Below are 23,135 nucleotides of genomic sequence, written 5' to 3'. Positions count from 1 at the left end.
TCCACTCACTCACGGGAGCATCACCCCGGCTGCGCTGATGACGCCATTACGAGCACGGGGGGGGAAGGGACAACAGAGCGGTGGCCTTTTTGTCTCCCAACCCATCACGCTGGTAACCTCTAGTGCGGGGAGGGGGCCCGTCCAAACCAAACACGCCGTGTTTATTCAGCGGCACGAGCCAGCGGAAAAGCTGTCGTATAAGTGCGCGGCTCCCGAGCGGCCGCGCAGTGCCGGCGTCGGAGGGAAACATGCCGCAGTGCGCCACCGGATCGCTGTCGCGGGACGGCCCGCGGGGACAGGTACGAGTTGGGTGTCTCTCGCTGCCACCCGACGGCCACCCGGGAGCGGGCAGCGAGCGGCCTTCGCCGCCGGAGGGGACCGAGGGGTGCGCGGCGAGCAGCGCGGCGGTCACGTGACCACGAACCCCCACCCCTTCGATCACGTGGGGGTGGGGGCGCAGTCACGTGAGAGGGAGCGGACATGGCGGCGGCGCGGCGGCTGGTGTCGCGCTGGGCGGTGTCGCTGCGGCCGGTGAGCGGGGCCGGGGGGGGGGGGGCCACCGGGCGCAGGGCTCGGTTGACGCTCTCCCTCTGTCCCCAGGTCAGCGCCGCGGCGGCGGGCGGAGCCTTCCCGAAGCGTGTGAAGGTGGTGGAGGTGGGGCCGCGGGACGGGCTCCAGAACGAGAAGGTACGGGCGGGCTTGGGCTCTCCGCGGGGCTCCCTCAGCACCTCACTGGGGGAGTTTCTCTAACCAAATACCTGTAACGTGCCATTGTGCCCCACCGACGCACCTTTTTTTTTTTTTTTTTTTTTTATGCCGCTTTTTGCTGTTGGAAGATAAGGGTTTTTTTCCGGTGGTTGAAAAGTTTATTGTGAGATAATAACTTAAGGTTGTTTTTCTTTTTTTCTTCTTAGAATATTGTACCAACACCGGTGAAAATCAGTTTAATCAATATGCTGTCAGAGACAGGGCTTCAGGTTATAGAGGCTACCAGCTTTGTTTCCCCCAAATGGGTTCCTCAGGTCAGTATTCAAACGGGATTTACAATTGTATGTTGTAAAAATGCCTAATTAAATAGTCATCCAATGAAAAGATTCGCTTGCTCAAAAATCCTTCTACAGTGGCTTGTAACTGGGCAAGAAGCAGCAAAGCCAAATAAAGGAGTTTGCAATATCCCAGACCTTCCCTTCAGACCCTGCGAAAGAGCAAACCTACAGCTCAAATGCAAACAGCTGTTTGCGCACATGTTGGCGCTGGCTTGGCTGGGTGGCTGAACTATGATTCTTCACGGGGTGCAATGCTGTTTGCTCTTTAGAGGCCTGTTTCTCTTATTAAATATTGCTGTCCTAGTTCGTAAAATTAAATTATTTTTATAATCTGTAGAAGTGGATGTTGTCACCCTTAGAAACCTTTCCTCTTTTACTTTGCAGATGGCTGACCACACTGAAGTCATGCAAGGAATTAATAAGTTGCCTGGCATTAGTTATCCTGTGCTGACCCCTAACCTGAAAGGATTTCAGGCAGCGGTAAGAGATCGCAGCGTCAGAACGTTCTCGGTGTCTCATGCACAGGGTTGCTTACGAGGGAGCATTTCAACTGTGGTTAAGGGTGGGAAGCGTGTCTTGCATTGTGGCAGGCAGTGGTCTCATGTTTGTAGTTCTTTTACAAGGGATTGTTTTGCTGGGGAAATAGAAACCTGTTGTTCATAATAGAAAAAGACCTTGATGTATTTTCTATTATTAAAAAAAAGTAATCTGTTTTAATTGACAGTGATGCTTTCAGTCTTATCTGCGTGTCCCATCCAGCAGGTGTAGCTTTACTGCTGCATCTGTAACTTTACGCTTCCTTTGAAGACAAACTTGGATGTGTTATATTTTTGCTGTAGAATGAAGTAAGAATTGGGTCATTCTGGGAAGAATTGGGGACAAAATATTTTTTATAAAATGAGAGAACTGTAGTTGTAGTTGTGCTTGTCGTTTTCCTTGCAAGAGAAATCAGCTCGCTTTAATTTATGCTTTCTGTTGGCAGGTGGCAGCAGGGGCCAAAGAAGTGTCAATCTTTGGGGCAGCATCTGAGCTATTCACTAAGAAGAACATCAACTGTTCCATAGAGGAGAGTTTGGCAAGATTCGATGAAGTGATGATGGCAGCAAGAGCAGCCAGCATTCCTGTCCGGGGGTAAGAAGTTCCTGCTGCAAACTTACCATTGAGCAGGTTGTGTGGAGAGGAGAGGTGTGACTGCTTCAGTTTATCTCTTTGGAGTCCAGCTCATGAAGCACCAAGGAGTGGGATTTCTTTTAAACTTTACCTTTTTTTGAGGAGTGTCTCTCTATCTGGATGGGTGTAAGCAGATGCGAGCTCAGCACATTGAAAAGCGTTCATTTGGAAACACCACCACACTAACACAGTTTCAGATGCTGGCTTGGTGCAAAGCCTGTACTGCTTGTGACAGTTTACGCTCTTCCAGACGGATTCACCCTTCATGTAATTATTCTGTCTTAAGCTTTACCAAAATATCCAAAATAATACTAGCTTCTTGGCAGACATTCCATGTGGAAATGTGTAGATCCACAAAACTTAACAGTCCTGTGTACTCCTGTCTTGGCAAATTTTTCATGTCCATGGAAGAAGTAATTGTTGAGTAGTTAATTATGTAAGCTTCATCCACCGGACTGATTTTTAGAATATGAAATTAATTCTTCCATTGTGCCTGCAAGATGCAGCACAAGTCCTGACTAATTTGGCCAGTATAATCGCACTTCGTTCTCTAGCTAAAAGTGCGTTGGTTTTTTTTAACCATAGATATGTTTCCTGTGTCCTTGGATGTCCCTACGAAGGGAAGATTTCTGCAGCTAAAGTTGCAGAGGTGAGTTCATCATAAATATAACCAGAATTTCTGAGAGGTTTTTGGCTCCCATTAATGGGTGTGAATTGGGCACTGGGTGCTGGAGGATGTGTCAAGGCATTTAACCAAAGACTGGGGAAGGTTACAGCTAGATGAAATGAATGGGGGAATTCAGGGAGAAGAGTCCGTTGTCCCCAGGGCTGTTGTGCTCCAGGGAATCACACTCCAATTCTTCTGTACAGTGGGTCTTCAGCTCTGGGGAAGGTGATGACAAAGCTGCCTTTTCAGTTAAACATCTTGGCTTTTGGACAGGTCTCAAAGAAGATGTACTCGATGGGATGCTACGAGATTTCCCTCGGTGACACCATTGGCATTGGGACCCCAGGGAGCATGAAGGAGATGCTGACTGCAGTCATGAAAGAGGTGCCAGTTGGGGCTCTTGCTGTTCACTGCCACGATACCTATGGGCAAGCTCTTGCCAACATCTTGGTAGCGCTTCAGGTAAGATTCTTGCTTTGAAGTACAGCATCCTTCCTCAAGTTTCTCCTGTGCTTGCTTGTGAACCATAGATTTGAAGAGCAGGACCACAGTTTGTCCTTTAAGAGGAGTTTTCTGATAGTGGTTTTGTTTGCAGATGGGTGTGAGCGTGGTTGATGCTTCCGTCGCTGGCCTTGGAGGCTGCCCCTATGCCCAAGGAGCATCAGGAAACGTTGCGACAGAGGACTTGGTGTACATGCTGAGTGGCCTGGGGATCCACACGGTAAGCACGAGCAGGCTTTGCCTGCAGCAGCAGAGTCTCTCACACAGTGACTCTGGTTGGGCTTCAGCGAGGGTTCAAAACTTGGCCCAGGGAGCCTGGGCATAGCAGGTGCAGCTGCAGGATCACTCTGCCTGCAGGTCAGCCAGGCTGGGCCTGAAGGCCTTGTCTTGCTGCATCAATCCCTCCCAGCATTTCTTCCTCTCCCTGTTTCAGTGCTCTGCAATTTGACCCTCAGAATCACACTAATGAGCAGCAGGCACTCAAGGCCTTGTTAAAATACTCTCCAGGCTCCCTCTCCCCCTGCTAGTCTCTCCCAGTGATGCCAGTTGTTACTGGGCGGCTTTATGTGGTAGAACCGGTACCAAGACATGTCGTATCTTTTTTTTTTCCCCCGTGAAGGGTGTGGATCTGCAGAAACTGGTGGACACAGGCACATTTATTTGCAATGCTCTCAACAGACGAACCAATTCCAAAGTTTCCCAGGCATCTTGCAGGCTGTGATACTGAATCAAGTTTCACTTTGGATCAAGAAGAAAGCAAGGATCTGATGTTGGCTGGGTTTCCTCTCCGTTCTGCTGCCTCTGATCTTCAGTGCTCCTTCCAGGCTCAGCGCTTGAGAGGAAATGCATAATCCACTAGAATCAATGAAGAAATGAGAAAAATGAGAAAAATGAGACTACTGTATTCAACCTTGAAGATGTTAGCCATTTGCCTTAGAGAAGGGAGGACGTGGATGGGCTGGGGGAGAAGCAGCGGACACAACGCTTGCTGTTCTGCAGAGGACAGAGCGCTACAGTCGCCGGCACCGGCTCAGTACAGTTCTGGTAACTTCTGCCTCGAGAGTGTGTTGCCATAAACTACCAGCAAAGGATAAAAACACAGCTTTTCCGGTTAGAGCACTTCTCCAGGTCAGCAGTGCTTCTTCCCTTCTCTTTCCTTGCTACAAACGTTAAGACAGAAATCAAAAGGCTCCCCTTTGTAATTCCAGTGTAGGGGCAGCCTTGGACGTTCTGTAGTAGCATTTAGGGACTGTAATAAAGGACTGTATCTGTTGTAAGATACTTTTAAATACTAGGAGTAATAAACACATTATTTAATATTCTAAACTATTAGAAATTTGGTTTAACTAAACCAGTTAAAGAGATTTGGTTCCAAGTGCCTCTTCAACTGGCCCTCAACGTGGAAACGCTGCATCATTGTGGGCCGTGGGCGTGAAATACGCTTAGTTTGTACATGCATGTACTCCTCACGGTAGACAGGGAAGCATCCCCCAATCTTCTATTTAAAATAATTTATTTAATAGTTTATTTGTGAGGCTGGAGACAAGTGCAGAGCCCCCGTGGGGTGGGCCTGGTTTGTAGCTGTGTGCTGCACCTTTCTCTGAGTGTCCCACGCGCTGCTTACAGGACCGTCTCTCTGGGTCTCTCTACATCACTTCAATAAGCTGTAACAATTAAATAAACCGGAACACTGAAATAAGCTGGAATCGGTGAATCAATCCGTGCGCTTATCCCGGGGCTCGGTGCACTCCTCTCGCCGTCAGGGGGCGCGGCGGGCTCGGGCGCTCTCCGCCCCTCCCCTCGGGTAGTCTGGGGTGGCCCCGCCCTCCCTCCGCGCTACTCCCGGCCCCGAGCGGCGTGGTCGCCGCGCCCCCGCGCATGCGCCCCCCAGAGTTTTTTGTCCCTGCTGCGGCCCCGTAGCTGGCGTGGTGGTGACACGTTTCCATGGGAGAGCGGGGCGCGTGGCACCGCGCGGGGCGGGGAGCGCGGCCGGGCCTTAAAGGGGCCGCACCCGGAGCCGGGTAGAGGGAGCGCGACGGCGGGAGGCGGCTGGAGCGGCGGGTGAGCAGCCGGGGGGCGCGGGGAGTCAGGCCCGACGGAGAGAGGGAGGGAGGGAGGGAGGGATGGATGGATACATACATACATACATACATACATATATGCGAGCGGAGGGACGCGCTGCTGTGCCCTCCCTTAGCGGGGAGCTTCCGCGGCCCGGGCCCTGAGGTAAACCCGGCCCTTCAGGTAACCCCGGACCCCACCCCAGCCCCCCCGGCAGCGCGCGGCCCCTCAGGAGACCCCCGGCCCCACAGGCAGCCCCGGTCCCGCATCCTCAGGTAACTCCCGGCCCCACTCCAAGCCCGGACCCACGGGTGTCCCGGCCCTGCGGGTGTCCCTGCCCCACGTACGCACCCTGCCCCGCAGGCTCCTGCCCTCTCCCGTTGCCCGTTCACCTGCCTGGGGAAAAGCAGCGTTGTTTTGGCTCTGCAGCCCTCGGCTGCCCGGCTCAGGCTCTGCCCTTGCCGGCTGTTGGAGCAGCCCTGGGGCCGGCAGCAGGCGCTGGGCAGTTCAGGGGGTTCGGCTCGGTGGTTTTTGGCTTGAGATGGAGCTCTGAGAGTGACTAAAGTCACCCAGGGAGGAAACTTTCCCTGTGCTGCCTCCGCATGCCTTGGTTACAAAAGGGATTCTCCCTCTGGAGCAGGAGCTGCTGCTCGGTTCCCAGAGACGGGGGGCTTTCTTGCAAGTGAGCTTCCAGGTTTCCAGTTCGTGCATGCTGGCAAACGGCCCTGGAGCCTGCAGTGAGGCAGTGCCCACCTTCCTGGGGAGCAGGGGTGGAACGGGGCCAGCACTGGGCGAGGGAAGGGAGGCTGGAGGAGTGCTGGGACTGTTGTAGAGGGGATTTCAGAGCTGGAGAAAACATGGGGAATGGGGGGGAAAAGAGCAGAGCTGATACCCCTGTGGAGACTACCCATGTTAATGCTGTTAGATGACTCCCAGCCCTTGTGCTTAGGGGTAAATTGGCTTGAGGGATTTGTGCTGTATATCATATGGGTGACACCAGGATCTTGACTGGATTTAACAGGAAGAACAAGGGGTTTTCCCTGGTATGTGACAAGTGGCAGAGAAACGTTCCCTGTCCAGGAGGTGTGAACCACGTCAGCAGGGTGTGCTACAACCTGCCTGTCCCATCCCTCTCCGGATGCCGTCCTGGCTCTGGCCAGGCCAAGCGCAGGGAGTGTCTAGAGGCACTGCTGACGTGACAGTGTCCAAGTCCTGCCTGCCCCTTCCCTCTCAGGGCCCCTGGCTGTCGTGCCCACCTCAGGCTGCTTCACACAGTGCTCTGCGCTGAAGGGCCTTGCCTTCCCCAGGGAACCATGGCAGAGAAGATCCTGGTGACTGGCGGAGCTGGCTACATCGGCAGTCACTGTGTGCTGGAGCTGGTGGAGGCTGGCTATGTCCCTGTGGTGATAGACAACTTTCACAATGCCATCCGAGGTACAGAGAGCCTTCATCCCTTCCCACACAAGGAGCTCGGCCCCTCTCAGCCTGTGCTGGGACCTCCAGCTATTCCAGTGCCTCACCCCCTTCCATCTCCCCAGGGGTAGACACGCTCCCTGAGAGCCTCCGGCGTGTGCAGCAGATCGTGCGCCAGCCCATCCTTTTCCAGGAGCTAGATATCACCAATGAGGCAGCACTGCAGGAACTCTTCAGTAAGGTGAGAGCAAGAGCTGCGGTGCCCCAAGGTGGCCTCGTGGGGTCCAAGGGGTGAGAGGGGTTTGTGCTGGGGTGGGAGCCAGGAAGGAGACATGGACTGGGCAGGAACTCAGCAGAAAGGAAAGTGCTGAGGAAATGCTATGACCACCAAACATTCCTCTGGGCCATGGAGACCACACAGGCTGCCTGAATGAAACTACCGGGGAGACTTCTGACTGGTTTCTGCCTGGAGCTTCTATCTGCTATTGCTGTAGCACTAACACCAAGCTCTTTCTCCCTCTGCAGCACCATTTCTCAGCCGTGATGCACTTTGCAGGGCTGAAGGCAGTGGGGGAGTCTGTGCAGAAGCCGCTGGAGTACTACAGGGTCAACCTCACTGGGACCATCCGGCTGCTGGAGGTGAGCGGGGCCGGGAGGCGCTAGGGACACGACTGTCCTCCTGTACTCAGCACTGGTGAGGCCGCACCTCGAGTGCTGTGTTCAGTTTTGGGCCCCTCAGTACAAGAAGGACATTGAGGTGCTGGAGTGTGTCCAGAGAAGGGCAACAAAGTGGTGCAGGGTCTGGAGCACAAGTCTGATGAGGAGCAGCTGAGGGAACTAGGGTTATTAAGCCTGGAGAAAAGGAGGCTGAGTGGAGACCTGATTGCTCTCTGCAACTAATTGAAAGGAGGTTGTAGCCAGGTTGGGGGGGGGGGGTTGGTCTCTTCTCCCAAGTAACAAGGGATAGGACAAGAGGAAACAGCCTCAAGGTGTGCCAGATTGGAGATTAGGAAAGACTTCTTCACAGAAAGGGTTGTCAATCACTGGAACAGGCTGCCTAGGGAAGTGGTGGAGTCACCATCCCTGGAGGGATTTAAAAGATGTGTAGATGTGGTGCATAGGTACTGGTGGACTTGGCAGTACTGGGTTAACAGTTGGACTTGATGATCTTAAAGGTCTTTTCCAACCTAAGCAACTGATTCTGACTGGCACTGGGTGTGATCCTGCTCTGGGGTGGCTGTACTGGCTGGCAGCCTGGACACTGCGGTGCTCCCAGGGCTGTAACGGTGCTTTTGTGATGGGAGCTGCTGCCTGTGGAGGACTGAGCTGCACAGCCGAGCTGGAGGGTGCGCAGCTCTCTGGCTCAGTGGTGGCTGCTCCTTGCTCCCCAGACCATGAAAGCCCACGGCGTGAGGAACATCGTGTTCAGCAGCTCTGCCACCGTCTATGGAGACCCCAAGTACCTGCCTCTGGATGAGAACCACCCAGTTGGAGGCTGCACCAACCCCTATGGCAAATCCAAGTACTTCATTGAGGAGATGATTCGAGATCTCTGCAAAGCAGAGAGGGTGAGGAGCTGCACTGAGACATGCGGGGCTGGGGACCGAGGTCTTTTCCCACTGGACTGTGCTGGGGTGGCCAGGCAGCACCGCACAGCACTATACCCTCCCCAGGCAGCCAGTTTGTGTGTCTCCCTAGGACTGGAACGCTGTTCTCCTGCGCTATTTCAACCCCATCGGTGCCCACGAGTCAGGCATGATCGGAGAAGATCCTCAGGGGATCCCGAACAACCTCATGCCCTACGTGGCACAGGTACTGCCCCGCTGCAGCCTTTGTGGACCCCCTGTGTGGGGCACGGGCTGACGGGGCTCTCATGCGCTTCTCCCTCTGCGCAGGTGGCAGTGGGACGCCGGGAATTTCTGAGCGTGTTCGGGAATGACTACAAGACGGAGGATGGAACAGGTGCGTCGCAGAACGGGTGGAGCAGGGACAACCCGTCCCCTGGGGCAGCCAGTGCAACTCCCCAGGCCAGCCATGCCCTGGGCAGGAGGGCTTTGCGCTCACCCTCTGTGTCCCCACAGGTGTCAGGGATTACATCCACGTTGTGGATTTGGCCAAGGGCCATATCGCTGCATTGAAGAAGCTCAAGGAGAACTGCGGCTGCAAGGTACGGAGAAGGCCGTTGTCTGGGGTGGGGCTGGGCCAGGGTCAGGGTCAGGCTCTCGCAGCCCTTGGGGAGCTAAAAGGGGGCCTGGCTTTTCTCCTCTTGTGAAAGAACCTGACCCACGTCCTTTATCCTCTTCCCAGATCTACAATCTGGGCACAGGCACTGGCTACTCCGTCCTGCAGATGGTCCGGGCCATGGAGAAAGCCTCGGGGAGGGAGGTAAGGTCTGACATGCAGCCTGCAGTGGCTTCCACAGGCTCCCTCTCACCTCCCAAGCTGTCACTACCCTGGCAGCCCTTGTGCCTGTGTCTGCAGTAGCTGCTGGCACTGCTCCCTCTGTTGCTGGGCTGTGGATCAGTCCCCTCTGCTGAGGGCCAGGAGCCCCCAGACCCCACTCTGCTGCTTTCCCTGCAGATCAAGTACAAGATCACAGGCCGGCGGGAGGGAGATGTGGCCTCCTGCTATGCCAACCCGGCACTGGCCGAGCGTGAGCTGGGCTGGAGAGCTGCCTTTGGCCTGGACAAGATGTGTAAGAGCATATCCCCCCCCACCCACCCCAGCATGCTCTGTGCTGCTGGCTGCTCCTCTTCTGGCCCACCCTTCACGGCCGTTCTCTCCCTGTTGCAGGTGAGGACCTATGGCGGTGGCAGCTGCAGAATCCCACAGGCTTCAGCAAGAACTGAGCCATTGCCTGAGGGCTCACCTGTGTGGGGGCAGGGGAAGTTCCTGGTCTCAGGGGAGAGGCCATGGCATGGAGACAGCTGCTGAGCACCGAACCTGCAGCCCTAGGAGCCCCTTAATTCCTCCACTCAGACCAATCCTACCCCAAGGCCACCACAGCTCATTTCCCAGCTCCCCTAGAAGGCCCTGACAGCTACTAGGGGCTGCCCTCCTTTCCTCTGCCCCCCAGTCCGGTTTTTGGAGACCAAGCCTCATCTCCCATATGCTCTGGCTGAGTTGGAGAAGCCCCTGCCTGTGGCTGTGACAGCCCTGGGCATGGCCGTCTGTGCCTGGCTGCATACAGCCCCCCTGCTGCTGTTAGAGTTGGCTGGTGCCTGATTTTGCTTCCTGTGGCAGCTGCTTCCATAATCATGTTGCCAAAGGCAGCCTGGGAGAAGGCTTTGCTCAGCTGTCAGATACTGGTCCTATTTATTACTGGTGGCTCTAAGGGCTTCATTAGGCAATGATGACGCACCAGCTCAGTTAGCTGCCAGTTGGATGAATAACTTATGCTACTAAATTATGAATTGAGCTTTTGATTTGTTTTTAAATAAACTTTCTTACTTTCTAAGTGGCAGCTCTGTTCTGTTCCCCTCAGCTGGAGCTGCTGTCCCCCCAGAAATGGCACCCTGGGGCTTCGGCTAATCCACTTGCCCCAAACCTCTGTTACAGAGGGGCTGATGATGCTTCCTGCCCAGCCACAAATGATGTCAGCTCTGGGAGAGGTTTACAATTTATTTAACCTTGTTTCTGGACTCTGTGGAACACACACACACACAAAAAAAAAAAAAAAAAAAAAAGCCCAAACATTTACAAGGAAGACCAAAGGGTGGGTGGGGGGGGAGCTGTATTGAGGAATGGAGAGAAGCCATTCTCCCTCCCAGATCCTCAGCATGGCCCTGGCCAGGCACATGCTGCTCAGGCGGGGAGTGAGCAGGAATGCTCTGCAAAGGGGCCAGAGTGGCCACCTGCGCCGTGCCCAAGGATAGCCACAAGTCCCGGGCCCCTGCTATGCACATGGTTCCAGTTCACAGTCAAATAGGTCAGTCTGTCTGCCAGCCCTTGGGTAACGTGCAGGGAGCTGCGTTCCCATCTCAGCCAGCCCCTCTCGCCTCCCCACCCACAGAGTGCAGGGTGGGGGAGGACACAGCAGCTTTAAAACAGACAAAGTAGAAGAAACAGCAGGACTGAACCCCAAAAGCAAGGGGAAGAACCAGGCTCCCCTGGCACCAGCAGCAGGTTTGCTGGTTTAAGACTTCGGGGCGGGGGGGGGGGGGCACAACAAACCAAACCCACACCAAACCAAATCCCAACCCAAAACAACCCAAGAAACCAACCAAGGATGGGTCTGACAGATCTGACGCGCCGCAGAGCAGGTTATTGCTTTGCACATCCCAGGCAAGGAGGGCACAGCTGGAGCAGAGCTGCTGGCATCAAGCCCCCCCCCCCCCCCCCCCGCCTGCCTGCCCACGGAGCAGCCCTGCGCCCTCGGGACAGTGCCGGCCCTGGCCACCCTAAGCCCGGCCACAGCTTGCTGCTGTGGCTCTGTGGGACGAGGGGCCGGACAGGACATCAACCCGCACAGAGCTGGCGCACGCGGGAGGGAGCGACAGCCCGTGGGTTTTGTGGTGGTTTGTTTGTTTTTTGTTTTTTTTTTTTAAAAGACATATACAGCTCCAGCCCGGAAGGGCCCAACAGTGCTGTGGGCTCAGCCCATGGAGGAGAGGCAAGGAGAAAGGCAACGCTGCTCAACAGCAAGTGCCCTCGGCCCTGGGGGAGAGGAGGGAGCAGCCAGGAGCCCACCCCTGAAGGAGACATTCGGGAGCTGCTCTGCTGGTGGGGACAGTCCTGGCCCTGTGCCCCAGCCAGGCCACCGCTTCAGAGAGGACAAGCCGTGGCTGCAGCCTCCAGCCAGCTGGGGGAGGGCCCTGGGGAAACAAGTGATTGTACACGGAAAGGCCAACAAAGCCCGCAGCCCTCGTCTTGGGGAGCATGGAGACATCCCCCTCCCCCCCGCCCCCGCGCTGCCCTGTGGGATGGGGTGCAGCGGCACCCAGGCCTTAGATGCTGGTGAGATGACGGCTGGGAGCAAAGCTGCTTCCTCCAGCTGCACTGGGAGCCATTCCTGGGGGCTGGGGAGAGGCCTCTCCTCGCCTCACCTCTCCCTCCCAGAGCCAGCCTGAGTCCAAAGGGAAGGAGAAGTAGCAGCAAGAGAGAGACGTTAAGGACCGGGCCAGCACCGGGCAGGCTCTGTGGCAAAGCCACTTGGCTGCCAGCTGTAAACAGCACAAAGCTGGGCCAAGGGAGGGAGAGATGCCTCTGGGACCGCCCCCCCCCCCCCCCACTGAGGAAGAGATTGTAAAAGCAACAAGAGAAGGAGTAAGAGGAGGGAGGCGATTATCTCAAGGAGGGCAGAGCTGCCACAAGCCCATGGCTGAGGCTGCTGGAGCGCGGGGCGAGCCTGCCGGGGAGTGTGCGTGTGCGACAGGGCAGGGGCCGGGGCCCCGTGCGAGGAGCTGCAGGAGCTGCGCAGATGCCTTTCTGCCGGCCCCGGGGAAGCCTTTGGCAGTACCGGCCCAGAGCAGAGCCTCTCCCTGGGGCTTGAGGTGTTCACAGGAGAGTCCCGGGTTCCTGAGCTCTGACTGAAAACCCGTGAGTCGCCTGAGCAGAGGCTGAGAGCAGCCGCGGAGAGACCGGGCCGAGGGCAGAGGAGGATCATGGGCTGCTCTGAGCCACCGAGGGCTCCGGAGGGTGCCCCAGCCCTGCCCTGTGCCCACACAGCTCCTCCCACCGCACGGGGGGGGGGGGGGGGGCATGTCCACCCCTAATACTGTTACAAAAAAACCCAAACCCAACCAAAAAAAAAAAAACCGAAAACAAACCAAAAAACCTCCCCTGTGCCATGCCAGACCCACACACCGCGGTGCCTGAACAGGGAGTCGAGGGAATGGTGACTCCCACAGAAACCGCTTGGAGCAAGAAGAGGAGAGAAAAGGCCACTCGAAGACTCGCCTTAGCTCCAGTCTCGGCTCCGAAAGCAGCAGGGACAGACGGGGCACCCCCAGCTGGAGAGGACACGGTGCGAGGAGATGGGGAGAGGCGGGGGCCGGGGGTGCGGTGGGAGGTGCGGTGGGGTGCCATGGCTTCTGTTTGCAGTGGACGGGTCACGGGGGAAAGATCAGCGGCTGTGACCTCAGCGTCCTTCCCTGTGACAGTCTTGATTGGCTCCGCTTAGATCCGGGGCAGCAGCTTCTCAATGAACTCCTTCACCGCCATCATCTCCTGCAGAGAGCACAGAGCCCGTCACTCCGGGGCTCCTTAAGGCCCACACGTTGTCCCAAGCGTGGGGACACGAGGGCTGCGCAGCCTCCCCAGAGTGAATCAGGGAATAAACACGTCCCGTGTGTTCTGGACTCAGCAATTTCCCCGCCCTGCCTGACCCACGGCGCTGGGGTTGGCCCCAAAGGCGAGGCCAGCCCCCGACAGCCTGGTCCCCTCTCTCCGCCCCGAGGCACTGACCTGAGGACAGGAACTGTGCATCACGCCAGGGTAGGTTTTGAACTGGACCTTGGTGGGGGTGACAACAGATTTCAGCTTCTCAGCAGTGAGGGCCCCGAAGCGGACGGGGATCATGGGGTCCATCTCCCCATGGCACTGCAGGATGGCGATGTCCTTGTTCACGCCGTTATTTGCCGCCTGCAGCGAGGAAGGAAGTGCTTAGGGGTGCCCAGGAGAGGGGATCCCCAGTGGGGAATGGTGTCCGTGCTTTATCTGAATCCCCATGCGCATCACCTGGCGGGTCCCCTCCTCAGGAGGCATGGGGGAGAGCTGCTCACACAGCACCCGCTGCCCTGCCACCGAATGCCTCCTCCCTGGCACATTGGCACATCAGCTCACACCAGATTGGCGGCAGAGCCCTGATCTCTGCTGTGCCCTCGCCCACTCCAGGTCCAAGGAGCAGGGAGGTAAGATTAAACCCCCACCACAGGTGCCTCGTGCCTCCAGCAGCCCCAGGTTCACACTGCAGAGAACTCTGGATGGGAAAATCCCCCCTCCCAACCGACCCTCCCTGCGGAACACACATGGTGGCAGCAGCACAGGGTACCTGCGGGAAGGCCTTGTGCAGCGGGAGCCAGCAGCTGAGCGCCACGATGCCAGCCAGCTGGTGCTGACAGGTGAGAGCCGTGTACAGCGACAAGGCGCCGCCCTGCAGCAGGGGAGGAAGGTCCATTAGTGGCCGGGGGTACCCACCAGCCCCAGCTCACTCAGCACCCACCCGCCTCCCTGCCACGGACACTCCATTTGAGGGGTGTCCTTGAAAGGAGAAGAGGAAACCCAACCCTCAGTCTGCTCCACCTCAGCCCCCCGCAGCTCAGCTCACCTGTGAGAAGCCCCCCAGGATGATGCGATTGGGTGGGATCCCGTTCTTCATCTCATGCTCAATAATTGCTTTAACTGGAAGAAGAAAAGAGAAATGGGTCAGTGAAGGGGCAGGGGGGTGCTGAAGAGCAGCACCCAAGGCCTGGGGGTGCACACAGGACACTCAGCATGTCAGGGAGATGGTAGGCTGCGATCAGGAGAGCAGAAAGGAGAGGCGGAAGGAAGACATCTGCTCCTGTCCCAGCAAGGGAAGAGATGCCCAGGAGCTCAGTGCTTCCCCTTCCCCAAAGCTTCTTACTGTTTTCTGCAGCTTTCTTGATCCCAGCTTCATCCTCAGGTGCATCTGGAGTCAAGCCCATCAGATCAAACCTGGGAGAAGAAGCAGGGTCAGCCCCAAACCTTCCCCAGCACCCAGGGTGTGGGAAGGCGGGAGCTGGGTGTGCTCTGCCCTTCCCCTGACTCGTCCAGGGCAGATGGATTTCAGCTTGTCAGTCCCTATCCCACCACCCCACTCCCCAAAATACACCTCCAAAAGGGTCCCACCCAAAGCACTGACCAGGAGGGCATAACCATCTTCATGTTGAGGGTCACCGGGATCCGGGGCCTGCAGAGAAAACAGTTTGAGTGTTTTAGTTCAAGTGCAAGAGAAGCAAGTCCGAGCCGAGGGGAGTGGGGTGACTGACCCTCCTGCCTGCAGCTGCAGGACGAGGCTCCCAAGGGACAGCAGTGCATCAGTGCCATCAGACCCAGCCTGGGGGCTGCAAGGTGACCCCAGGGATCATCCGTGAGGCCTGAGCAGATCCCGGCTGAGCTGACAACTCCAGGGCGTTGCCAAGCAGCCCGCCTGGGGAGGAGAGCACCTGCATCCCTCTCCTCTTTGCTGCTGCCGAGCCAAGAGATGCTGACGGAGCGGCTGTCTCTGCTGCGGAGATGGCACACCGGGAAGCCGAAGCCCCAATGCCGGGGATGCCGCTGGAGCGGAGCTCTCCCAGCCCGGTGAGTGCCCCCCGAGTGGGCTGCTATCGACACTGGGGACACAACAGGGAGCATTTCCTTCCCTTTCTGCTGAGCCCCCTCCTGTCTGACCAGAGGGGCAGGGAAGGAGCTCCGGCGCTTTTGGCTTTCACTGCAGCTGTCAGGGAGAGGCAGAGGACAAGAGTGGGGAGAAAACAGACTCAGAGCAGCAGCTCCTGTGCTGATCAGCTCTGTGAGGAACCACTCTGCCTACAGGCAGAAAATGTCAGGGCTGGGGCCCTGCATGAACTGGCCACAGCAGGAGAACAAGCCTGACTGCACAGCCCACAGGTAGGTCAGGGCACAGGCCACCGTCTGCCTTCCCAAACAGTCTCAGCAGTGGGCACCGGTGTCACAGCCCACCCAGGCTCCCAAAGCCCCTTCCCAAGGCAAGGACAGCACTTACGCGTGAGGGCAAATATATTTCACGTAGGGGAGGCGGATGGAGGAGAGAGCGTCAGCCCAGCTGTGCCTGGGAAGAGAGGAGAGGAGGGAGTTCAAGGCTCGCCTTAGCACTTTGGCAGATGCTGGCGAAGGTGTGGGATCTCCCCCAAGGACAGGTTTTCTCCAAGGCTGCTGGCCCCTTGCCCTGGCGTTATTTTTCCAGGTCCTGCCCACCCCGGCAGCCTGAATCCCAACGTGAACCCCCTGGCACACAAAGCCCCGCAGCTGGAGGCAGAGAAGCTGCTATCAGCAGGGGAGGAAGAAGAATCTCCTGTGCAGGGAGAAGCCTTTTGTTACTGCTGTATCTCACAGTGTCCTCTAAGGTGGCCTTGCGCATTAAGATACACTCGCGTAGATACAACCCAGCTCCCAGCCCTCCCAAGGACTGGAAAAACCGCAGTGCTTATCTGCTTGCCTTAAAGAAAGCAGAAAATCAAACCCACGGGGGGCTGCCACACTGCCGGGATCATAAATATTCAAGCGCAGACAGCTGCTGCCCGGTGATTCCCTATGAGGGTGGCGTAGGCACAGCTATCTGACTGAGCTCAAAGCCCCAGACAAATCTTGGAGCTGCCCCTGGGGAGAGCAGCCCTGGCGCTCGCAGCAAACAGCTGGGCCCGGGTCCGCATTCAGCAAACCACGCATCACAGCCAGAGCCAGCTCCAGGAATACTCACCCCGTGTCTCCAAGGCCATGTAAAAAAATGACCTGTTAAATTAAGCAGAAAAACGAAAGAATTAGCTGGTGTGAAAGCCGGTAACCTGGGAGAGAGGCAGGGCTGGGCTCGTGGGGAAGCACCAAAAGGCCACTTAGTCACTAACTAGAAGAGACTCAAACAGGCAGAAATTAGCTGATGCTAATGACACGTCTCTGCAGCTTTGAGCATGACGGATGGGTGGAACAGGCACATCATTGTCACAGTGCCACAGAGCCTGCTGTCAGGGCCAGGTTCGTGGGTGTCGTCGGCCCCCTTGGCTGCCCAGCGCAGCAGAGGGCCAGGGAGCAACGGATCGTCCTGCCAGGCTGCATAGCACCACGCTGAGCGGAGGCTGAGCTTGCCAAGGACTCATGAAATCCATCCCTGCAGGCTTTTCATCTAAGGCTGGAGCAGCCCCTAAGCCGTGGGGAGCAGAGGGAAGGCAGCCTGCCGGGCCCCAGGGAAGGACAGAGGATTTTCTTTGGGGGATTTGCTTTTAAAAGCTTAAATAGTCAAATCAGATCCAACTCCCACTGACTTCCCTGCAGGTCAAGCCTAGCTGTGAGGCTGCGCTCGTGCTTCCGCACTGGACCAAGCACCAGAAAGAAATAGTGCAACCCAAAGGACAGTTACTTTTCCCCAGCAAGACGAGACCTTGTTGATCCTGCATCCCCTTTGATGCACCAAGAGGTACATCTGAAGAGCTGAGGGATTACGGGCTCAGCTCATGGCTCCTCTGAACCCTAAAGAAGCAGCTTCTTATCTTCAAGACTGCTAAAAGGGAAGAGGCAGGAGGGGTCCGACCCTTACCGCGGCAGTCTCCCGCTCTGCCCCTGAGACAGTCACTGCGTCAGCGAGGAGGGGGACAGACATGTTGTTACCACACATACACCGAGAGGGACTCAGACACTGGCACCTGCGGGACAGAGGGACAAAGGTAAGGTAAGAAAATGCTCCCTTCTTCCCCCTGGCAACAATTTGCTCCAGAGGGACCAGCTATTTGGGGGAAAATTAAAGAGTACACAAAGGTTTTGATGTTTAAGGTCTTGGGACAGCCCCGCTCCATCCCCAGCCTGGCAACGCTGGAGAGCCAGGAAGCAGCAAACACTTCCCACGTCACAGCACCAGATGCATGCGAGCGGGGATGTGCTCGCGGGGCGCTGGAAGTGTTAAAATTAGCTCTTTCTGTTACACCTCAAAGCCAAAGTTATTCCTGTGACTGTAACGATGTGGGCAGAGGGCGGCTGGGTGGCGTGCAGCCTCAGCATCCCTTCCCGGCTGCCAGCGGAGCCGAGGAGGAGCCTGACCCACATCTGCTCCGACAGGGAAGCAGGAAACGCCAGCCCTCGGCACGCAGCAGTGCAGGCTTTACAGCACTAATAAAAGGTCCAGCCCTCTTTTATGGAGCTGTTTAGGGATAAACCAGAGCGTTCAGGCGCTGCCTCCCGGATCCTGCGCCCCTCCAGTGAGATCATCCCTGTCCCTCCCCACCGGGCAGCCAGTCAGGGCCACCACCGCTGTCCCCACCACAACAGCCTCCTGCCAGCCCGAAGGGCTGACTGTCACCTCCCAGATCCCGGTCACCTGCGGGGCAGACGACTCCGGCGGAGCTGACAGCCCCCACGACACCGCCTTCAGACACGACAGTCAATGCTGTTTGTTCCCAGTCCGGCGCAAATCATTAAAACTACCGCACTTCACGTGACAGGCCCTAACCCCTGCTTACTGCCCAGGACTAATTAGATCAGAGCACGTTTACAGCGCTGCTATCGTCTCCCAGGAGCGAGATCAGCCTCCTGGCTACTACCAGGAGCAAGAGCAGACCCCATGATCTGCCCAAGCCTTCACATCTCACAGCGAGCACCATCCCCATAGGGTTTTGGATGGCACGGGACCACCCAAATCCCCCCAAACTCCTGGTACCCCGGCAGACAGCCTTACCCAACAGAAACAGCCTCCTCCTCTACCAGCCTGGGCCAAGACCTGCCCGACTCGTTTCACCAACTGTTCGTCAGCTGTTTTCCTGACTCAAATAAAAACACTGGGAACAACAAGCTCCCCGGGTCTGGCGAACCTCGCAGACGCACAGCCCACGTGCTCATGTGTACTCCAGGGTCAAAACAACCAGTGAGGAAAAACAGCACCTGCCAAAAATCCTGGCGAGAAGAGCCATAAATAAAAAGCATCTTCCATGACAGATGGAGATGCTGAAATGCGCTCCACGAGCAGCCACGGGCTCACGTCTTTGCCTGATTCTCAGAGGAGTCAGGGAAAGGAGGGGTTTTGGGGTCAAGGCTGCCCGAAGGCACCCCACGGGTCACCCCGGATTTCTCTGGGCTGTTTCTGCTCCACTCCCGGGGTATTTACCGGAGGATCCACGGCCGCCTCCGCAAGAACAGGTCGGGCAGAGGCAGCCGTGAGGCCAAAACACAACACGGGAAGGATAAAGCCCCCCCAAAAGGGGCTGCACCTGCATATAAAAGCACCCGCACACAAAAAGAGGAGATGAGCTTGTGTTTCGGAGCAGCCCCAGAGCTATCGCACCCCGCCCCGACCCCTCGCCCACGGGGGTGACGCCAGCGGGCGACCCGCAGCCCGGCTCCGGAGTTACGCCTCGGCGCTGCCGCCTTCCTCGGGGGAGCGACTCGCGAATCGTCATTTAATAACGTGTCCCGGGCGGAGGGGAACCGGCGCGGGGGGGGAAACGCAACAGGAGGCTGGTGAGATCCCTCCCGGGAGCGGACGGACCAGAGGGATCGGGCGGGGAGCCAGCCTGAGCCCCACGCACGGCTCGGCCGCCCCGCGGGGATCCCGCCTGCCGCGGCTGGAACTCGTTTTCCGTGGAAATGGGGTTTGGTTTTTTTGGGTGTTCCTAAAGGCTGGAGGGCTCGTACCGGCCCGCGGGCGGCCCCCGGGCGGGGGAGGAGGTGGGTTTGCGGCTCCACGCTGCGTGGAGCGGCCCCGTTACCGGCAGCGTGCCCTCCCGCCGCCCCGAGCACGAGGCCGCGGAGCGCCGGGGCCCACCCGGGACCCGCCCTCGGCCACCGGCCGGAGACACGGCCACGGCGAGGGGACCGGGGGAGCGGAGCCCCCCGAACCTGGCCCGCACCTGCACCAGCCGCCTCCTCCCCGTTAAAAACCCCGGCAGCACCGCGGGGAAGGGGCCCTTCAGCCCGCCCCGGCCTCTCGCCGCCCCCCGCCCGGCCCTCACGACCCCCACCCCGCCGCCGCGTTCCCTCCGGGGCTCCCGCCCCGTTCCCGTCCCTCCCCCCACCCCCCCCCGCCGCGCCCCGGTGGTACGTCCCGCCTCGCACCTCTCCCGCGGTCCCGGCGCGCGCTCTCCTCCCGGCTCCCCCGACACGCTCCCACCGGAACTTCCGCCCGCCGGGTCGCGGCCGGGTCAGCGCGGCGGAAGTGACGCACCGCACATCCCTCGGGAGTGGCCATCTTCGCAGCGGGACCCGCAGGGCGGAGGCGGCGGGGTCAGGGCCCGGGGGAGGGGGGGAACGCGGGGCGGCTGGGGCCGCCGCGGGTTTAGTGGGGAAAGGCCGCGGGAGACACCCCCCCCGTCGTTACCACAGCGGCCCGGCCCCCGCCCCCCTTACCTTCTCTGCTGCGGGCGAGACACCGAGCGCCACCCCCTCCCCGCCACGCAACGGCCGGTGCCAGCCGCGGCCCGCAGCCGTCCCCGCTCGTTCACCCCCGCACCCGCCGGCTCCCTGCGGGGGGAGGAGGGCCGCCGCACACACGGGCTGTGACCCGCGCTCAGGGACAGGGATGGGGGTGACCAGGCCGCAGCTCTGCACCTTGGCGCGTTTTATTGGCAGAGGAGTAAACAGTACCAGACACGAGCTCGCCACCGCCTAACGACCGAGTCTGCCGTTACGAGAGCAGATCTGCTGCTTCTGTGGGACCCAACACACCACTTGCCCTCAGCGGCCACCTTCGTACAGGCATTGCACACACTCGGCGCTCTGCTTTCCGAGGCAAAGACTGAAACGTAAAGCTGATCCAACACTCTCCAGTGCTTCAGGAAGCCATTTCTGTCCGAGTCAGCCCATCACATCTGTACACTTGTACCAGAGCCTTCGGGAGATTCCCGACAGCACTGTTAGGAGATGAAGTGAGTCTGTGGGGTGATTTGTTCCAACTTGTGATCAGCTGGGTTTGCTGATGCTTCGTAATTGCAGATGGTGACTTCATGGCGATGAGCCTGAATTAAGATTAAAGGTGTTAGTGCAGAGCAGAATTCAAGTCCCTCCTAAAACACCCGACTGGCAAGAGCTGAGCAGGTTCCCATCTTACAGACTTTTCATCGCAGACCCTCCCACACTACTCCCACTTCATCCTTACTGCTAGAGCTCAACTTAAGCTATGATTTAAAGCCCTTTTTACACTATTAGCACAGTCTCAGTCATCTCTGTTCTCACCTACCTCCGTCCACTCTCCTTTCAGGCCTATATAAAAAATCTTCGTTGTCTCCGCTCCAAAGTTCTTTGGAAAGTGGATGGAGAGGTGGTAAACATTGGAGAAACGGGCAATTCTGAAAGAAAACACACTCTGAAACCAGAGCTGCGTGTACAAGCTGCCACTCCGCTGTGTTGCCGCCTCCTCTTGGCCCCACACCATGTGTAGCTCCTACCCTAATCTGAGTCAGACTTGGGAGCAAACAACTGAGGGTGCAGGAGGAGCTGCTTCTCTCACGCTAGCCAGCAACAAGCTGTGACTGGGGACAGGAGCAGGGGGCACGACACTGGGATGATTCTGCACCCCAAAAAGTGCTGGATCACAGACACAGGCACCCCCTTGGCTCCAGGGAGGATGTCTGCAGAGCTTTCAGGAGGAGCTGGGGAGGCAAATTCTACTGTGGGCAGCTTTGAGAAGCAATGGAAGGAACTGCCCTCTGCTAACGCTTTCCTAAAACTCGGTGGCACATCAGCAGGCTGGACAGAGCGTAGCCTCCAAGCTCGGGAGGAGCAGCCCCCCCATGACCCCTGGGTGCGGGGGTCCCCGTCATACTTGGTGGGGTACTCCAGCTCGCCCGCTGGATCCCGGTTCAGGCTGAACATCTGGTCCGGTTCCCTGGCTGCGTCATCGAAGGACATGTGAGGAATGTTCCTGAACCTGGGAAGAGAGGGAGGAAACCCAGGAAGTTGTTATCATACACGTCAGCTTATTGGTTTCCTCCCCGTGCATTAGCACTACCCAGATTCTTCTCAACAATAACAAACTGGATTTGTTTTGTCTTCTAAGGGGGAAAATACCAATGCCACCACAAAGCATCATCATGTTCCAGAAAACCCAACACTCTAAAGAAATAACAAGGAAAAGCTATAAACAAAGCTCAGGGATACAGATCTCAGCCCACTTGTGTATGGGAAGAAACTGAGACCCCAGTGCACTGGAGACCAAAGAAAATAGGGGCTTGATAAAGCGTATTTCTTTCCCCACAAGCAAAAATTGCAGAGTACTCAATACTCTTACATTAAAAAAAAAAAAAAAAGGCTGTATAAAGATGTATTGAGGCATCTCTCTCCCTTCAAGAGCCATGTGGCCCAGCACAGCCGGACAGCTGCCAAGAGCCTTACAAACCTCACCTGCCTGCAGGACACTGTCACCTGTGTCCTTCCCTCCCTCCCAGCCCCCAGAGCTCCCCCCAACGCGTAACCCCCCTCGGCCCATCGATCCCCCTGCAGCCTGCTAAGCCAGCAGCAGTTGGTTTCTCCACAGCACGCCCAGTGTCTCAACCAAACATTCTCTTCTAATTAAGAGCTCCAGCAAAGTTAATGCTCATTTTACTTACAGTCTCATCTCTGCTGGATGCGTACCGTCCTCTTCTCCCATCACAATTACTCCTTTTAATTTCACATTACCCGTAAACCTGCCGAGAGACATAGAGACGGCGTTTTCATCTCCGTTCTCTCCAGATCAGCCCCGGTTACAGGAGCACACTGATGTGCCTCATTCCTAGGCACAACCCCTGTCCCCAGCCAAAACGATGCCAAAGGAGCTCAGGGAAGGGACTTACGGGATGTTAAAGAGAAGCTCCTCATCATCGTCGCTTTCTACGAACTACGGAGAGAAAGGAGCAGGTCAGGGCTGGCCCCGGCTGCGCAGGTACGCGGGTGTCGCACCGGGGGCTGAGGGAACCAAAGGACCGGTGGGGCGGGTAACCGCGGAGGGGCTCAGGGGCAAGGCCGGACCCGCAACACCTCGCTCCCCCCTCCCCGCCTCCCGGTTCTCCTCAGGCGGCGCCGCTGCAGGGCCCCCGGCCCGGCCCCACCTGGGCGCGGTCGCCGCGCTCCTCCCAAGCGCGGAAGACGAGTGCGCCGCTACCCTCGCGGCGCTCGTTGAGGCACTGCAGCCGCTGCCGGTCGATACGCAGGTAGAGGCCCCAGGCCGCGCCCCGGTCCCCGCCGACCGCCTCCTCCCCGCAGCAGCAGCAGCGCCCGTGACCGTGCGCCATGACTGCGCCGCGCCCCGCCCACCGCGCCTGCGCACTGCAGACGCCACGCCCACAAGCGAGGGGGCGGTGCGTGGCGCTGCACGTGCGCGGCCCGCGGCGGGCCGAGCCCCAGCGAGCGGCTGGTCCCGGGGGAGGGGGCTCGGCCCCAGCCCGGCCGCGGACGGACACCGAGGAAGGCTGAGCTGCGCCAGCACCGTCAGCCGCTGGGGGAAGAGCAAAACTGCTTTCCAGCAGCGCCAGGAAGAGCTCCGGGGGTTTGTTCCAGCCGGGGGGTGGGGGGGGGAACGGGAGCACGCAGCCCCGCCACCGGCGGGATACCGGAGCAGAAGCCCACCTAGGGGCCGCAGGGCCGAGTTTAGCTAATGGCGTACTTAACATTCATTGCTCAGA

At 57.9% G+C, this 23,135-nt stretch overlaps 4 protein-coding genes across 7 annotated transcripts; 2 read left to right on the top strand and 2 right to left on the bottom strand.

Moving 5' to 3' along the window:
- The first annotated feature begins 142 nt into the window (after positions 1-142).
- Positions 143-5,080, top strand: HMGCL (3-hydroxy-3-methylglutaryl-CoA lyase). Of its 2 annotated transcripts, none has more exons than XM_075774095.1 (9): positions 143-299; positions 601-687; positions 915-1,022; positions 1,431-1,526; positions 2,029-2,177; positions 2,802-2,865; positions 3,157-3,345; positions 3,479-3,604; positions 4,004-5,080. In XM_075774095.1, exons 1-9 carry the CDS (start codon positions 249-251, stop codon positions 4,103-4,105), a joined length of 972 nt encoding a protein of 323 aa, XP_075630210.1. In that variant the 5' UTR covers positions 143-248; the 3' UTR covers positions 4,106-5,080. The 2 variants fall into 2 exon arrangements, with proteins under 2 accessions (XP_075630210.1, XP_075630211.1); XM_075774096.1 differs by having other exon boundaries at positions 227-531.
- A 224-nt stretch (positions 5,081-5,304) lies between these two features.
- Positions 5,305-10,315, top strand: GALE (UDP-galactose-4-epimerase). 2 transcript variants are annotated; one of them, XM_075774093.1, is made up of 11 exons: positions 5,305-5,445; positions 6,753-6,879; positions 6,984-7,099; positions 7,384-7,497; positions 8,250-8,426; positions 8,557-8,670; positions 8,754-8,820; positions 8,940-9,025; positions 9,166-9,243; positions 9,439-9,553; positions 9,652-10,315. In XM_075774093.1, exons 2-11 carry the CDS (start codon positions 6,759-6,761, stop codon positions 9,705-9,707), a joined length of 1,044 nt encoding a protein of 347 aa, XP_075630208.1. In that variant the 5' UTR covers positions 5,305-5,445; positions 6,753-6,758; the 3' UTR covers positions 9,708-10,315. The 2 variants fall into 2 exon arrangements, with proteins under 2 accessions (XP_075630208.1, XP_075630209.1); XM_075774094.1 differs by lacking the exon at positions 5,305-5,445 and adding an exon at positions 5,657-5,720.
- A 1,061-nt stretch (positions 10,316-11,376) lies between these two features.
- On the bottom strand, positions 11,377-19,695 carry LYPLA2 (lysophospholipase 2). 2 transcript variants are annotated; one of them, XM_075774090.1, is made up of 10 exons: positions 19,594-19,695; positions 17,090-17,195; positions 16,259-16,290; positions 15,545-15,610; positions 14,681-14,728; positions 14,423-14,493; positions 14,126-14,199; positions 13,850-13,951; positions 13,264-13,440; positions 11,377-13,026 (listed from the first exon to the last, which is right to left on the bottom strand). In XM_075774090.1, exons 2-10 carry the CDS (start codon positions 17,165-17,167, stop codon positions 12,976-12,978), a joined length of 699 nt encoding a protein of 232 aa, XP_075630205.1. In that variant the 5' UTR covers positions 17,168-17,195; positions 19,594-19,695; the 3' UTR covers positions 11,377-12,975. The 2 variants fall into 2 exon arrangements, with proteins under 2 accessions (XP_075630205.1, XP_075630206.1); XM_075774091.1 differs by lacking the exon at positions 19,594-19,695 and adding an exon at positions 18,221-18,266.
- Positions 19,696-20,078: 383 nt separating this feature from the next.
- PITHD1 (PITH domain containing 1) lies at positions 20,079-22,769 on the bottom strand. Its single transcript, XM_075774089.1, has 6 exons — positions 22,563-22,769; positions 22,308-22,351; positions 22,083-22,160; positions 21,299-21,403; positions 20,714-20,822; positions 20,079-20,492 (listed from the first exon to the last, which is right to left on the bottom strand). Exons 1-6 carry the CDS (start codon positions 22,743-22,745, stop codon positions 20,391-20,393), a joined length of 621 nt encoding a protein of 206 aa, XP_075630204.1. The 5' UTR covers positions 22,746-22,769; the 3' UTR covers positions 20,079-20,390.
- Between the last annotated feature and the right edge of the window lie 366 nt (positions 22,770-23,135).

The sequence above is a fragment of the Balearica regulorum genome, chromosome 22 (assembly GCF_011004875.1).
Source record: "Balearica regulorum gibbericeps isolate bBalReg1 chromosome 22, bBalReg1.pri, whole genome shotgun sequence".
Classification (NCBI taxonomy): domain Eukaryota; kingdom Metazoa; phylum Chordata; class Aves; order Gruiformes; family Gruidae; genus Balearica; species Balearica regulorum.
This window is presented reverse-complemented; position numbering and strand designations above follow the sequence as displayed.